Consider the following 17,616-nt stretch of genomic DNA (forward strand, 5'->3'; position numbering starts at 1 on the left):
CCCCCCCCCCCACTGGAATTGTGAACAGCTGCTCAGTTGCTTGCACTCAAATATCTGATCATATGTAGTCTGTCAGGGAAAAATTATTTTCAGGAGAAGTGATCTTGCTAATATTTTTAGTTAACAGAGAATATAAACCAGTGCTTTCTCTATTGATGTTGGGAGGCAGGGTGACTTTAGAAAACCATTTTTAGAAATTATTTTGGAATGAAAAACATTTTTAAATGGGGAGGATCAGATTTCCAATATGTCTTATACAGTTACTAAGTTGATATAAAACCATAGAGACTTTTTAACAGTTGAATACAGTCACTGTGCCTTTCTGTAGCTAGGTCCACTTTGAAGTTGATGTCATGGGACTTGCTGGTTGTTGCAGAGATGAAAGTGTGCCCTCGTATGCAATCATAATTTACTCATAATTTGGAAAATTGACAGCTCTCAAAGTTGAGTTAGCCAGTTAGAGGTTTTAAAACCTGTGATCCACCTCTAGGCTGTAGCATTCCCAGAGACAAGAGATTTCCCTTCTTGATATTAATCAAACATTTATTCTACTTCAGAGAAGGAAAAGTTAGCATATCCCGTTTTTATGTTAGTACTTGCAGGTTTTGTGGGGCCTTGACTTTAAAGATGTTTGAGAGATTGTTATCATTTGCAAGATGAGGAATTCTCTAAGATAATGCTTAATATTCTGAAATTCTCTGGATCTGTGTAAATGTACAATATTTTAACACAATAGTAGGAAGATTTTTTTTTTAGAATGATTTTATTTATTTTATGTATATGAATATACTGCCTGTCTTCAGACACACCAGAAGAGGGCATCAGATCCCATTACAGATATTTTAGAGCCACCATGTGGTTGCTGGGAATTGAACTCAGGACCTCTGGAAGAGCAGTCAGTGCTCCTAACCGCTGAGCCATCTCTCCAGTCCCAGGAAGAATTTTAAAACTACATTTGCCAGTGTGCAAGTGTGCCATGACACGTGGAGTCACAGAACAACATGCAGGAATTGGTTATCTCTCTCCACCACGTGGGTTCTTGGGATCAAACTCAGATTGGCAGGCTCTGCGGCAAGTGCCTTTACCCAACGAACCATCTTGCCACCAAGGACTTGTTTTTATGGGTAAGTGTTTTAAAATAGTCATAAAAGTTGCCAGGACGTATCTAGGTCATCAAAATGAAGGATGCTTGACCTTGCTGGTCATTACAGCCAGGATCTGGATGTTAGATCTTTCCTGCCTGTAAGCTTCACTGTTCTCAACAGTCATCTTTTACTGTTCTGAAGGTGGCAGTGTAGTACAATAGGAAGGGGAAATCGAGCCAGTCACTGTCTTTACTACCTTTTCTGTCCCTGATTTTAGGATCTGGAACGTTGGGAGGAGAAGTGCTAGTTTAAGACTTGCTTCAGTGTTTTCCTTTGCTAGTTATTGGATTTGGCCCTGTCTGGCTCTCACATTAGCTTTTGTAATTACACTTCATTGTAAGACTTATTTCTCAGTTTCTGAGACTCTGGTTTGGGCACCTGAAACCTCCATTTCAAACAGCTGTATTGGAAGTTGATACAAGTCTCTCTCTCCTCTTTTCTCCCTCCCTTCTCTGCTTCCTGTTTAAGGATCAGCCTCGGCCCTAACCTCCTGAGAGCTAGAAGTCTCCCTTCTAACTCCCTTCTGAGCCTTAGAATTTTTACTTTTGAAGTGAATTCTATTTTTTGAGAGTGCTCTGAAGAGAGCAGAGCACATTAGAAAGTGTATACAGTATGCACTTAACTAGGCATGAGTGGTTTTACTCAGTTTAACGGGCAAGGCAAAGGCTTGAGAAAATGTCTTTATTTCATAATGGTATACCCCCTCCCCTACTGCCCTTAGTAGACTCCATAGACTAAGCAGTAAATGGTGCTAATAACTATTGCTTTGAGTTGTCTAGAAACGCCCCACTCCAAGAGTAAGTTACATAATTATGTTAATAATGGTAGTGGTTTTTTCAAGACCTGCTTTCCTTCTCTGCCATTCTGACATGGATCATTCAATAGTTTTCTTAGGAAAAAAAAAACCCAGAAGTTTTATATAAATTGCCAGGTCTAGGACTAGTAAAATCTTGGCCCAGTTCCTTGTGGTGAGGTAAGAGAGGCTTATTACTCTACTCTCTTTGTGGTATCCTAGCTTGTTTTATGTTTTTATTAGTGTGCTTTTATGAGGGAGAATTATGTTCCTGAAGTACAGTAGATAGAATATACAATAACTTTTCTCCCTCTCTGTTTTTTTCACAATTAGAAATCAAGTCCTGGAAATGTTTGATCATGCTTATGGCAACTATATGGTAAGTATGAAGCTATCTGTGCATACCGCTTATATGAGCTAACTATACACAGGTAACTGGGAAGTTTTGAAACCTGAATTACTAATGTATATTTTTAAATAAAGCTTTTTTAAAAAAGCAGGACAAATGTAAGCTAGCAGTGCATTCCTGTTGGCGATTCATATGGAATCAATTTATTGAGTAGGTAAGAAATTGAAAGCAGATCATGAAACTTTGTGTGTAAGCAGTTTACTTTGGTTCTGGCAGCAGTTGACAATGTACATAGGTAAAGAGGAAAAAGATGTTGTGTCTGGCTGTAAGGGATGTCCTTTAGGAAAACTACAACTTACTGTACAGACCTATGAAGCAAACCATTGCATTAGAGATAATATCACCTAGCTCACGTCCAAACGTTTTGATGTGGACTCTGAATTACGCATTTTGCTTTCTGCTGAGCCAGTATTTAAAAGTTTCAGAGCTACTGTGAGATGCAGTGGCAGCTTCCACTGTTCAGGAAGAGAAGCAGGCTCTGTGGTACAGAATGGGAGAGAACATAGCAAGCAAATTTTAAGAGTTCAAAAGGAAGTTTTGCATAAAAATTTCTATAATTTTATAAAGAGTTTAATCAAGTTATGCTGAAAATTTCTTCTCATTTCCTTGTTTTTGCATTTAAAATATACCAGGAGATTTCCTATGATTATAGCCTAATAAAGTATAGTTAGCAAAATTTGACAGAGCGCTAACTCTAATTCTTTTAAAGATACTTTCCACTCGATTCAGTAAATCTATTTTCACTTATATAGGACAGATATCATTACATATCAATATCATTAGTCCCTTTATATATTTTTGTATTTTCTTTCTTTCTTTCTTTATTTTTTATTTTTTTATATATGTCTGTGTGTGAATGCTCACAGAGGCCAGAAGAAAGCCTCCAGTGGCTAGGAGTGACAGACAAGGTTGGGAGCCACCCAGAGTGCGCGCTAGGAGTGAAAGTCAGGTCTTCTGGAAGGGCAGTGAATGCTCTCAGCCACCTGTTCTCTCCCAGGCCCTGTTTTTATATTTTAATTTCATATTTGATAGCCGCCTTCTCTTTTACCATCGCTTGGCTAGAGCGAGGCTTGACTTTCTGTAGGTTTTCTAGAACCCGATTGTTAGGAGGCTTTGGGTGTAAACACTGAAAACGTGGTTTTAAACTTACTGCTCAGTGTAACAGTAGCTACTCCTCTAGTATTTCTTTCAGAATCATTTACTCATGAATTTTGTTTAGGGGAAGTGTAATTGAACAAGTTGAGGCTAGTTATGGTATAGAAATAGCCAAATGGACCCCTAACAAGACCCCAACAAGACCCCCAGCTCATGTAGCCAGCTCATGCAAGTAAACTTTTGATTCCAAAGTTGAGTAAAATAGGAGACAGCCAAATGGATTTACCACATTTTACTCTAAGTAGGGCCCTCTCCTTAAAGATTATATTCACTGAGTGTATATATCTGTTCACGTGTGTGTTCACGTGTGTGCATGGTAGACAGAGATTGGCACTGGATCTTTCCCTCAGTTGCTGTGCCCCTTGTATTTTGAGACAAGGTCTCACTGATGCTGAAGCTGACTCACACTCTGGCTAGACTGGCAAGCCCAGGGGTCCTCCTTTCTCTGCCTCCCCAGTGCTGACATCACTAGCATGAATTGCCATGTCCGGCTTTTTGTGTAGGTTCTCAGGAATCTGAGCTCAGGTCTTCATGCTTGTGGGACAAGCACTTTACTGACCGAGCTTCCAAGTCCTTAGAAACTTCTCTTTATAAAGTATGGTATCTTTAATATACCCCCCACCCCTCTAAGTGTACAGCAGAACGTCTATGGATATGTATTCAATGGGTTTGTGATAGAGTGGGCATCAAGGACAGCCCTCACAAGACTTCATGACCCAATTCCTAATGTAACCTACGTGGGTAACTTTGCTATAAGTAACTACGTATGGGTTGGATGGCAGCTCTGTGTTGGTTTTTCTTCACTTAGATCCTAACCTGATAAGTTAACTCCTTTGAGTCAGGTCTTGTAGAATGGGGATCATTGGAGAGGACTGTTGGAGACCATAAGACTTTAAAACAGAGACACCCTTCTTTATAATTAATTTTTAATAAAGTCGTTTTTTATATGTCTTGTGCTTAGGATGGTACTTGAACACCTAAGTACTTATTAAATATTTTTTAAAGAACTAGATTGATTTTTTGTGAAAATGAAATCAGACATATTTTTGCATTTGATTATTTTAATATATTTTGCCTTCTAAAGTAAAGAAAAAACTTAATAAACTTCTTTTAAAATGGAAAGTTATGGAGGATTTCAGGATCCATAAACTTCTTGTATTGGCTGCCTATGTTAAATGTTAAGTGCCTGCTACTGGATAGGCTTTTAATAATGTAGAGAGCTTGCCCTCATTTCTCACGAGTTGTGTGCAGTGTTGCTCCTCAGTCTGTTCTACATACTGCAGGCTACAACATCTCCTTGAATCTTCTTGGCTCCCACGGGAAGAAAGTGGTATTTTCTTTTTTTTTTTGGTTTTTCGAGACAGGGTTTCTCTGTGTAGCCCTGGTTGTCCTGGCCCTCACTTTGTAGACCAGGCTGGCCTCGAACTCAGAAATCCGCCTGCCTCTGCCTCCCGAGTGCTGGGATTAAAGGCATGAGCCACCACGCCCGGCAAGTGGTATTTTCTAAAGATGGGCAGTATGAAGTAGTTATGACCATGGACTTGAGACCTGGAAGAAGATTACCCTACGGAGCTCTGCCCCCTACCAGCCTGGTTAAGAAGGGAAGGAGGGTCACCTGATCTCAGCCTGGTTTCTTATCAGTGTAAAATGAAGTCAGTTCTTTACCAGCCTTACATTCTTGGGCAGGCAAGTCTGTCTTCATTTTACACAGGTTGCCTCATTAGAGCTAGTATCTGGCAAGTATTCCGAAGCACTGGGTGTAAGTGCGACTGGTAATTAGAACTTAAGTATGATTTGGCAGAGATGGAAATTTCTCTTGTAAGCTGAATGTAGTGTCACACATCTCCAATCCCAATATTTAAAAGGCAGAGGCAGGAGGATTGCTACAAGTTCCAGCACAGCTTGGTCTATACAGCAAGATTTAGGCCAACCAGGATTAAGACCCTGTCTCAAGCTGGGCAGGGGTGGCACACACCTTTAATCCCAGCACTTGGGAGGTGGGGGCAGGAGGATTTCTGAGTTCGAGGCCAGCCTGGTCTACAGAGTGTGAATTCCAGGACAGACACGGCTACACAAAGAAACTCTGTCTCAAAAAAAACCCCAAAAAACCAAAAAAAAACCCCAAAAACCAAAAAACAAAAAAACCAAACCAACAACCAGCAAAAGAGAAAATTCTCTCCTAAAATTCATCTAGATTTGAACCCAGTTGTGTGTCTAGGTTGAACAGAGAACTTCTCAGCTCACACTTCTGTCACTGTCTGGGCATGTGCTCTTTGAACTCATTTTTCTATCTGCTAATGAAATACAAGATTCTCCATGTACTGTTTCTTGATAGAACATCTTGCCAGCTCTGAGTAGATTACTACCTCTCTGCGATCCCTGGAGTTATCCTAAGACATTCTCTGATTTCTGTGTGATTGCCATGGCTAGTAACATTCTAATGATTGTTTGACAGATCTCTAGTCCCATCAGACAGTGGTGGAACTAACTGTCCCATCGGTGAACTAACTGCACAGATGGCTTTCTCTTTTCTCCAAATCACATGAAATTTGGTGTTTATTTTGGCAGTTCTTGCATAATTTTACTTAGCCCTAGACCATAGTTACTCTAAGGCTTCTCGTAACAGGTTTTGCATGTTTGTACTAAGTTAAATTTGCACAGTAATACAGATGATATAATATGTACCAGGGCTGTTCCTGCTTATGATATCTGATTCTCAGGGTTTATCCTGGCTACTCTGGGCAATCCAACTGTTGTATGCAGAACATGTTCTTTTGAAGACCTCTAAATATTACATATAGAATTTGAAAGAGCTAGAGAGCACCCTTTCCTTCAGCTGGTAGATTCCGCCTAATTCTACAGTCACTTTAAGTTGGGTTTCCTGAAATAAGCTTTTTGTTTGTTTTGAGATTGTTTCCGTATGTGGCTTTGAACTCTCTGTGTAGCACTGGCTGACCTCAAACTTGGGCATCAGCCTCTCAAGTGCTAAGATTAGGGCTGTGCACCATCACACCCAATTGAGTAACTTTCATCATTAAGCCGTAAGACCTATTTTAGATTTTTATGCATTTTAAATTCATTACTTTGGAGTTCCAGATTTATGTCCATCTACTCCCCCTTTAAAATTTTATTTTACAAAGTATGCACAACACATGTTGTAGTCACTTTTAGAAATGCAGTTCCAAGGCATTTGTCTCTAGAACAGCGGTTTTCAACCTGAGTGTTGAGATCCATTTGGGGGTTAAACGACCTTTCACAGTTGTTGCCTAATGTAAATATCAGATATTTACATTAAAATTCATAACAGTGACACAATAACAGTTATGAAGTAGCAACGAAACCTGCCTCATGGTTGGAGGTCCCCACATTGTCAGGATTGCATGGTCACAGCGTTAGCAAGGTGGAGACCCACTGGGCTAGAGCACTGTCTTCCCGTCTGAAGCTCTATAGTCGGCTTTTCTTTTTAATCACTTGTTCATCAAAAAGATGAACCTAGGGACAGAGTGTTTATGGAGGGTGCCAGGTCATCTGTGAGTGTGAGTTTGAGTGTGGAACAGACGTCACAGCTTTCAGTTTGCATTTCCCACCAGCAGTGCATGCGTTCAGTTACTACACATCCTCTCAAGGACTGCCATTTTCACATCTTTTAATTTTAGCTGTTCTAGTGGGTGTGTGGTAGTGTTTCACTTTTCCTGTGACTAATGTGGTTGAAAATCTTCCCATGCATTTATTTTTTGTTCATGTATCTTTCTTGAAAAAGCATCTGTTTCAATTATTTTTTCATTTTAAAATCAAGTCCTTTGTCCTGTTATTGCTGAGTTGTAAAAATCATTTTATAACCTAGGTGTGAAATCTTTATCATGTTTTATGGATATTTTTTAGTTGGTACTTTGAATTTTAATTTCCCTAACAGTGATGTTTGAAGTAAAATAATTTAAAAGTGATCAAGTCTGATTTAATTTTTTATTTAAAAAAATCAAACTTTTATAGTCTCCTAAAAACAAACAAAACCTTTCCAAGTCCAAGGTCACAAAACTTAATTTTTTTTGCTTCTAATGTTTTTATAGCTTTAGTTTATTCACTTAGACTTATGCCTTGTTTTTGCGTATGATGAGATAAATGTTGACTTGCAGTTTTTTCACATGTGACTGTCTAGTTATTAAACCAGCATTGTTGTAATGAGCTGCCTGCTCCTGTTCAATTTCTCTGACACCTGTGTGAAAAGAAATGCTTTGTTTTGACTCTGTGTGTGTGTGTGTGTGTGTGTGTGTGTGTGTGTGTGTGAGTAGGTAGATGGGTCTCTCTACACTCTGTTTGTTGTTGCTCCTTTAGACCAATGTCACACTGGCCTACTTTTTGTAACCTTGAGATGCATTCTCAGCTCAGCAGTGTGAATTGCTAGCTTTGCTTTTCTTTTCCAGGACTGTTTTTGGCTATTTTAGATTTTTTTTTTGCATTTCTATGTAAAATTCAAGACCATATTGCCAATTTCTACCCAAACAGTCACCAGCTTTTGTTTGGGGTGTGTTGAGTCAATAGAACAATTTGGAGAGAATTTCTTTTTTTTCTCTCTTCTTTTTCTGAGAAAGAGTCTTGAATTTACCGTGTAGTCAAAGATCACCTTGAACCTCTGATCCTTCTCCCTCTTAATTCCAAGTGCTGAGATTTCAGGTGTGTGCCCTAATACCCAATATGTAGCTTTTGTAGAGAATTGATTTCTGTTTTTTCTTACTTTTTTTTTTTTTNTGAGACAGGGCTTCTCTGTGTAACAGCCCTGGCTGGCCTGGAACTTACTTTGTAGACCAAGCCTTGAACTCACAGAGATCCACTTGCTCCTGCCTCCTGCACTCTGGGATTAAAGTTGTGCCTCACTGCTACCTGGCTGAGAACTGATGTCTTAATATTAAGTCTTTAATCTATGAATATTTTTCTACCTACTTAGGCTCTATAATATGATTAATGATTTTAGTTGTTTTTAGTAGGATAAAATGCCCTTCCTTTACCTAACAGATAATAAGTGTTACTAAAACGTCTTTGGGCTGGCGTTTTGACTTGATTCTGTATAGATGAGTTTATCGCCTCAAAGCCATGGTAAATTGAGAGTCTATTGTGGAGAATCTACTAGCTTGTGTTTGTAATTTCTTTTTTCTCCTGTGCTTCTAGTCTGGTGCATTTTCTACGTAGTTTCTGTCAGACTCTGCATCACCTAAGTTTCATTTCTGACTTATAATTAATTGTTAAGTGTTATCCTGACTCTTGGTTGTATCAACATGTGAAGAGGAGACTTTACTGTGCTTCACACAGCTGTCTGAAGCCTGCTGCAGCTGTTTGTTGACACGTATTCCTTGCTCTGGCCTTATGCAAACTCTCTGGAGTGTGCTTTGTGGTTAACCTGAAGAAAGGCTATGGTTTTATTTTTACCTTTAATCTTCAGACAAAGGGTATGAAGTATTTTTACACCTTAGCTCAGAGCTACTTTGATTATTCTGCCTTGTACTTGCTATGGATATTTTTATTATCTAGATAGGTTCAGGATTTGAATTTTCATTTTTAATTTGGAGTTCAATTTTAATTTCAGATAAAAGCATTTGTGTTTTTGTTTTCTAGAACTCTAAAAATAGTAGTGTGAGGTTTCTAAACAGTAGCTTAAAATAGTAAGGAACTTTTTGCCATCAAATTAATAATATTTTGTCTTTTTTACAAAATAACTTTAAAACTATTAAAGCAATTTAAAACTTTTTTTTTTAACTTTTATAACTTACATGTGTTAAATATAAAACAAAGTAATCAAATTGTAAGCATTCTGGAGAATTGGTTGTATTGAGATTGACACATAAAATTAATTAAGAATTTATGCTGAAAGTGTGTATTATTAAAAATTAAAAAATATAGTTTGAGATCCAGAATGTAGTGACTGTACATGGATTCCAAATATGTCAAAATATTTGTTGCCTAGAACCATCTCAGGATGAATCATCATGGAACATTCAATTTTTCTAAAAAGTAGGCTAAGAAGTATAAACAGTGTTGATGACTGTAACCACATACTCATGTGTATAGGAAACTTTAGAATTTAAAAAAGATTTATTTTTATGTGTATAAATGTTTTTCCCCCACATGTATGCACCATGTTCATGCAGTATCCTTGAAAGCCAGAAGAGGGTGCTAGATTCCTAGAACTGGAGTTAAAGGTGGTGGTGAGCCACCCTGCAGATGCCAGGAACTGAATCTGGGTCCTTTGGACAAGCAATTGTTTAGTCTGGTTCTACTGCTGTGATAGAACACTATGTCCAAAAGCAGTTTGGAGAGGAAAGGATTTATTTTGTTCTGACAGTGTATCATCCAGGAATGTCAGGGCAGGAACTGGAGGTGGGAACTGATGCACAGGCAGAGTGCCGCTTCCTGGCTTGCTCAGCCTGCTTTCTTATACTCCAAGGACCTCCTGCCCACAGCAGTACCAACTCTAGTGAGCTGGGCCCGCTCAGACCAACCATAATTGGAAAACGCACTACAGACGTGCCTAAAAGCAAACCCTACAGACACATTTTCTCAATTGAGAATCCCTCATAAAAAATGACTGTAACTTGGGTCATGTTGACAGAAACTAACCAGGACAAACAAAGTGCTTTTCACTGCTGCTCCATCTTTCCGTCTCCCATAATTGAGACTTCGGCAAAGAGCTTTGAAGGTTCCTCATATTCACACTGTGGTCTGGGAACAGTCCCCAGATGGATAGTGTTAGAATCCTCAAGGGGGGCTGACCCACATCCCTCTATTATTCCTCTTGCCTGAGTTTTGATTGTGATTTTTGCCTTGGTTGTCTGATTTCTTCAGCAAGTGTCCTGGGTTTGAAGGTGTCATAGGTGTTGTATTTCTCTATAGGTGGTAGGTTGTCTCCTCCTTTACATAACTTGGAGAACTTCTGAACAGTCTGGAATGCTTAAGACAGACATGTTTTCTTTCCTTCAGAAACTTGAAGACGCAGTTCTGCAGTCTGTTTGCACTTGCTGGGTATTTCTGTGTTCATTAGTAGTCTGATGTGTGTGCTGTGTGTGACTTGTTTTATTACTCAACTGCCTGCACAGTTCTTAATTCTTAAAGTTCAGCAGCAATATTTCCAGTTGTGTGTGTGAGTCTCTCTATGTCTCTCATGCACCTTTGTTACCTAGACTCCAAACTCATAGTATATAGCAGAAGAGCAATAGAGACAGAACACCAAACACGTGGTGTTCCTCAACATTCTCTGATGGGTACAGAGAAAAGTGAAGAGTAGCGAATCTAATAGTTAGCATTTTTTTTTTGTTTTTGTTTTTGTTTTTGTTTTTCGAGACAGGGTTTCTCTGTATAGCCCTGGCTGTCCTGGAACTCACTTTGTAGACCAGGCTGGCCTCGAACTCAGAAATCCGCCTGCCTCTGCCTCCCGAGTGCTGGGATTAAAAGCGTGCGCCACCACGCCCAGCATAGTTAGCATTTTTAATATTTAAAGTATTAAAAAGTGGAAAGTAAGCCCTTTGCTGTTGTGTCAGGCAGTGCTTGCTCTCCTGAGATCCAGGGCAAGTGTCGTCCCTGGTGTGGGGAGTCCTTCCAGTCCCTTCTAATTCTGGATGGATGTCAGACATTTGATACTTTGCTCTCTTAGTGTCATGAAATATGTCTAGAATTTCCTTTGTAGGATTACTTTCTCTGACATCTTTAACCCTTTGTCATAACCAGTTTCTTAAATTACATTGATAATTTGGCCAATATATTTCATATAAATGAGAAAGAATGAATTCTTTAAAAAGCAGACTTTATAAAATTGACATTTGGGGGAACGAATAGCATTAAACATTTGAAACAAAGTAAATTCCATGTAGAGAAAACAATTTTAGAGTGTGTGTATATATGTGTGTATACACATATATGTGTGTACATATATATGTGTGTGTGCATGTATGAGTGTATGTAAATGTGTATGAGTAATGTGTCTAGGGCCCAGAGTAGCCTGGTGTAGCATTCCTGGAACCCAGAAACCATGAAGGAAGAAATGAATAGATTTGCCTACTTAAAGCTTATAGTGAAAACACTACAAAAAGAAATTAAAAACTAAACAAAGGAAAGATAAAAGATATTTTATTGCTTATAACAAATCATGTTTTTTGAATTTCTTTTGGTACTAGAAGTCGCCTTTAAAAAATAAATGATAAAAACAGGCCTTTTCCCAGAGTGACTAATATAAGAATATGTGTATCCTTCTTAGTACTGGAGCATTTTTTTCTTAACCCAGAAGATTGGCAAAATACAAAGCATCGATCATTTCATACTGAGTGAAATAAATAGTAAATTGATACCCTGCTTGGTAATAGCTATCAAAAATTCATTATCTCCTTGACTCATACTTATTTTTAAGTGATCCACATAAATATTACATATATGAAAGGTGAATATGTCCACAGCTGTTTGTTAACTCATCCTCCATGTTTACCCATACAGGAATAAATAAATGTATGCATACTGTGCAGGGTGTGGGCTCCTCAGTCAGGTGACCTGGGTTTAAATTCTGGATTCATCAGGGCAGCTGCTCAACCTAGGCTTATGTGATGTCCCTGGGTCCTCCCTATGAAACAAAGACAATTGAATCTCCTTCAGAGGATTAAACTATTTGCATGTATAGAATAGATGGTAGAAACATGGACTCAATAAATAGCAGTTATAATTTCATTTCATTATTAAAGTATTTCTGAAACATTCCAGCATGGTGAGGAGGTTGTCTTAGTAACACCATCCGTAGCCAAGGCAGCTTATAAAAGGAAGCATTTAATTGGGGCTTGCTTACAGTGTCAGAGGGCGAGTTCATTCTCACTGCCGGAAGCATGTTGGCAGACAGTGGAGCATGGTGCTTGAGCAGTAGCTGAGAGCTCATATCTGATCTGAAAGTAGCAGCTAGAGACAGACAGACAGACTAAGCCTAATGTGGGCTTTTGAAACACAAAGCCCACTCCCACTCACTTCTAGAGTGAGATTCAAGGAGGGAAATCAGATTATCAGGTTTTGTTGTTATTGTTTTTTGTTTTTCAAGATAGAGCAGCCCTGGCTGTCCTGGGACTTGCTCTTTAGACAGGCCAGCCGTGAACTCACAGAGATCCGCCTGCCTCTGCCTCCTGAGTGCTGGGATTAAAAGTATGCACCATCACTGCCCAGCCAGATTAATAGTTTTTAAAACAAATTTTAATATGCTTTTTTTCCAAGCATATATTACATTTCAAATTAAAAATTTAAATTATCTACAAATTGTGTAAACAGTCCACCCTTTAAGTATCAGTCCTATTCTCTAAATGGTGTGTCCATTCTCTCACTTCTTTAGTGACTTGTTACGATTTTCCTGTAGGAACATGCCTACCCAGCTGATGAGCTCATGCCTTTAACCTGCCGGGGGCGTGTCAGAGGCCAGGAGCCCAGCCGGGGCGATGTGGATGACGCCTTGGGAAAGTGAGTATGAGCACAAGGCACCTAGCATGGCCTTCAGCGTGGCTGGGTCCCGCTAGGCGAGAAAATCCAGTCAGTCTGGGGCTTCGAACCCCTTTCTCATTTGTTTGCTTATTGTACATGACTGTTTAAACATGTGCCACTGCATGCGTATGTATGCATGCCTCTGTGTGTGTGTGCACACGTGCATGTATGTTATGTTTTGATTCATGATTACTAACTTATTTGTGGTGCTGGATTAGGACCCCTAATATTGAGCTTTAACGTTTTGTTCTAAAAGGAGCCCGTGAAGTTTCTTCATCTCCAGTGATACATAGGATGTTTCATATTGCTTGGTCATTGTCTGATCATGTTGCAATGCATATATATGGAGCAGCTGCTTACTAAAACTACCAGTCAGTAGGATGTAGATAATTCTGCTTATGTGTTCATGGACTGAGCATTTCAAATTCTAGTGTTACTGATCTTGTTACACTTGTTTCTTAGGTTTTCCCTAACACTGATTGATTCTTTGGACACTCTTGTGGTAAGTTCCATTTTTCTTGGAATTACTTATTTTATAAGTTTCATGATATCCACATGCAAGTATTGGAAGCGTAACCAGCATACTTTGTATGGAATAGAAGCCGTAAGAACGTAAAATGTTCAAATCTTTGCTGCTTTTTTTTTTTTTTTTTTTTTTTTTTTTTTTTTTTTTTTTTTTTTTTTGGTTTTTGGAGACAGGGTTTCTCTGTGTAGCCCTGGCTGTCCTGGAACTCACTTTGTAGACCAGGCTGGCCGTGAACTCAGAAATCCACCTGCCTCTGCCTCCCTAGTGCTGGGATTAAAGACATGCGCCACCACGCCCGGCCCACAAATCTTTGCTTCTTAATAAAGCTTGAACTTCACTCAATTATAAAAAATTGTTGTCAAATACAGTCACACAGCATAATAGAAACACTCAAATAATTCATCGAGAAATAGGATCACATATTTCCCCCTCCCTTTGGAAAAGGAAGTTAAAGCTTTTGAAAGAAGGTAATTTGGAAAAATGCTTTGCTCTCCTTGTTCCATGGTGCTATTCCACCTGAGCTGAAACTGCACAAGCAAAAGTTGTTTTTTCCAGCAGGGATCTTTGTCTTTTCTTTTCATCCTGGATACGAGAGATTGTGTTGATTAGTCTTAGTTTTAGAGTTGTTTGTGGTGTAGAGGGGCAAGAGTGTGTTCCAGATGCTGTGGGTCTGAAATGGTGTCTGTTTAGGGTTTTTACCATTGTTGAACCATTGTGGAATGTTGGCTTGTGTAAGCGTTTTCTTTACTTTAAATTTATGTACTTTAAATTAATACTCTGTGTGCTGATTAATCTAAAAAATAAGATAAAAATATCATTCAAGTAACAGAAAGCTTTTACTTCTTGGTAGTGTTTCTGTATTTTCCTTAACAGTACATTTTTAATTTTGGGACAGAGATCTCACTGTGATAGCAGCTTAGAGAGAGAGACAGGCCCACTTGGTCACTGCTGTGGGACTGCTTTGGTGAGGCCTCAGTCCTGCTTCCCTCTGACCTGGATGTAGCTGTGGGGAAAACTGACTGTTTAGATCTTTCAGCTGGGCTGGAGATTTGATAGTCACAGCTTCACTCAAGATGAATGAAGAAGTGCAAACTACATTATAAGAACTTTGAAAAAGATACTGTTAGATGCTGCATTTCTGCTTTAGTGGTCACGGGGAAGAGAGAGAGAAAACACACAAACTACCTCAGCAGACATAAAGATGTGTCCTGGAGCTGTACAGTCTCTTGAATGCACAGCTGTCATCTAGGAGACCAAATGGTATGAGGAATGGGAGCTGTGAGTGAGCACTGGAGAAGGGTAACATCCTTCCTCATTTGTCAGCTTCATTCCTTCAGAGGTCCTCCCATTTCTAAGTTCTTAGTGTATTTTCATGACTATGGGCTTTGGTTGTCATTATTGCTTTATAAAATCTTCAGACAGGAAGGATATAAGGTGTTTCCATGCTACATAACATTTCTACATTTAAAAATCTATCAACTTCTCTTATTGGGTGGCCACAAATTCTTACAAAGATAATATTCTTCAGGTTGTACCTTTTAAAAGAATTTGGCATTAGTTCTTGAGGTAAGATGCCTGGACTAGTAATAACAGCATTATTTGGGATCTAGTTAGAAATACAAATTATTGTGGGCTGGTGAGATGGCTCAGAAGGTGTGTTTACCCCCACGACCAACAACCTGACAAGCAGGACCCACATGGTGGAAGGAGAGAACTGACTTATGCAAATTGTTCTGATGTAGTCATGTATACTGTGGTATACCTGTGCCTACACACAAACACAGGCATCCACCCTCAATAAATGAAATACTACTTTGTAAAATACTTAATTTCAAGTGGGAATAGCAAAAGTAACTACAGATCATCATCGCACTAGGAATAAACAAGTTCATTTTGATCATTATCCCAAGTATTTTTGAGTTTAAACAGAAGAACTGGAAAAAAGTATAGTACTTTGATGGGGTTGCCTGCATTTAGAGGTGACATTATGTTGCATGTTTTTAATCAATGCAAGTATTAGTATTTCTAATTGTTTGCCTTTTGTTTGATTTTTTTAAAAAGTGTTGTAATTAAACGATTTGATAATGGAACAGAGATTGTAGGGATTAGTGTAGAGAGCCCAACCACTTTTGTTTTGTTTGTAACATATGTTAAGTCAGTTCCTCTTGCCACAGTTTAATTTTTAAATTTAAATTGTTCAAAGTGCTAGCTTCGACTTGCTGTCGTAGAATTGGGTGCTAAGACACGCACGAGTACATCCACATTACTGTGGGATCTGAAAAGGCGACAGTTCCTGAAACAGAGTAAGAGAGACTGGGGAAAGATGAGCCTGGACTCTCCTTTTGTTACTTGTTAGGAGACAAAGAAACAGGGAAAATGGAGAACCTGTTAGAATTAGTTTTGTAGCTACTCACAGGCAAAGATAAGTTCTGTCTGCAAGTTTGGCATTGGTGCTCTTGTGATGTATGCTGGAGGGAAGCAGCTCCGGGGATAGGCAGCAGGGAAGTGTGGCTGTAAGTGAGAAGAGTTCTCAGGAGGTAACCCACAGAGAAGATTAACAAGGTCATAAGCAAAAGGATGGCCAATGGGGACAGAGCAGGTGTGTCTCATTCCTAAGTGATGGACAGACAAACGGACAGATGGCAGGGCACATACTGCATTTGCTGCTGCGGGGCTTAAATGCATGTGACGCTGGCAAGAGAAACTAGTCAGTTCAGTCAGCTTCCCCACTCTCCTTGAATTCAGACTTACCCTAAGTGTTACTTGCATTTTAGGCACATACTCTTAGGGAATCTGTCACATTTAAGGTAGGATCAGATCAAAATTGAAAAAAAGCTGCAAAGTATTGTCAAAGAAAAAGATTAAAGCAGTCAAAGGCAACTTCGAGTACTGCATCTGGTCTCTACATAACATCTAATCACATCCCTAACTTAGATGGAGAAAACGAGAGCGGCCTTTGTAATGACAGTGTCCCCTTTCCATGGAGCGCATCCCAAGAGCTCACTGAGGTTTTGTTTGAGTCACAAGTCTACTCTTGCTTGATTATAATTAATAGTAATGATATCAAACACTTGCTGTTCAACACGCAAGTCAGACACTCTGGCCAAAGTGTTTTGCGTGCATGGTCTCATTTAATAAAACAGCTCTAGAGTAGTTCCTCCTTCCCTTGTAGATGAAGGGCATGTTAATATGGAATAGCTTGGCTTGAATCGCAGGTAATTCATGTGAGCAAACTAGAAATCCAATCAGGGCCTGTTCTGGACCGTAATATTACATGTCCTCCTTTGCCAGTGGGACATTTGTAGAGTGAGGGTGGTATAGGGCGAAGGCTTAGGGTCAGTCAGGTGAACACTGAGCCCGACAGTACTTTCTTCTGAAGTAGGATGTTTCTTATTTTACATGTTTATATATTTGCTTATTCTGTGTGTATGTATGTGGGTGCATGTTCCATGTGTGGTGCAACTTGGAGGAGTTGGTTCTCTCCTTCTGTCCTATCGGCCTCAGGGATTGAGTTCAGGCCATCGGGTTAGCAGCAGGTGCCTTTCCCACTGAGCAAGCCCAAGAGAGCGTAGTTTCATAGACAGTGCTTGATGAGCGCAGGATGGCTGTTTACTTTGTTCTCACTTAGAGAGCAGATCCCAGTAGAGCTCACCTCATGTAGCTCCAACTGTTGGCCATGGGCTACACACACGCACACACACGAACACACAGATATACACAGAATTTGAAGTAGAAGAACCAGAAGTAGGAAAAGAAAAGTTCTTTATAGATGCCTGTCTGTCTCATGTCTATGTATGAAAAAGAATCTTTTTATCTGAGTCACTTGGTTCTAGAAGTCTGGAACATGTTATAGGCTTTACAGGCAGAGAATGCCTAATCCAGCAGCTAAAATAGTTGAAATCTGTAACATTTCGAGTGGTGCCAGCGAGATACTGAAAACCTAAAATTTTTAGATTTTGAAGCATTTTGTATTTCAGATTTGGGGCTTAGAGTTGTTCAGCCTGTATTATGAACCCAGTCTGAATCCCTTTGATGGATCTTTATTATGAACCCAGTCTGAATCCCTTTGATGGATCTTTATTATGAACCCAGTCTGAAT

At 39.3% G+C, this 17,616-nt stretch overlaps 1 protein-coding gene across 1 annotated transcript in view; it reads left to right on the forward strand.

Moving 5' to 3' along the window:
- Positions 1-17,616, forward strand: part of Edem3 (ER degradation enhancing alpha-mannosidase like protein 3) — a 62,926-nt gene that overhangs the window by 2,064 nt on the left and 43,246 nt on the right. The window contains exons 2-4 of the mRNA XM_029475676.1: positions 2,272-2,317; positions 12,870-12,970; positions 13,454-13,493. Of these exons, the coding sequence (XP_029331536.1) occupies positions 2,272-2,317; positions 12,870-12,970; positions 13,454-13,493 (187 nt within the window). The remainder of the gene's footprint in view (positions 1-2,271; positions 2,318-12,869; positions 12,971-13,453; positions 13,494-17,616) is intronic.

Source organism: Mus caroli, chromosome 1 (assembly GCF_900094665.2).
Source record: "Mus caroli chromosome 1, CAROLI_EIJ_v1.1, whole genome shotgun sequence".
In the NCBI taxonomy this organism is placed as follows: domain Eukaryota; kingdom Metazoa; phylum Chordata; class Mammalia; order Rodentia; family Muridae; genus Mus; species Mus caroli.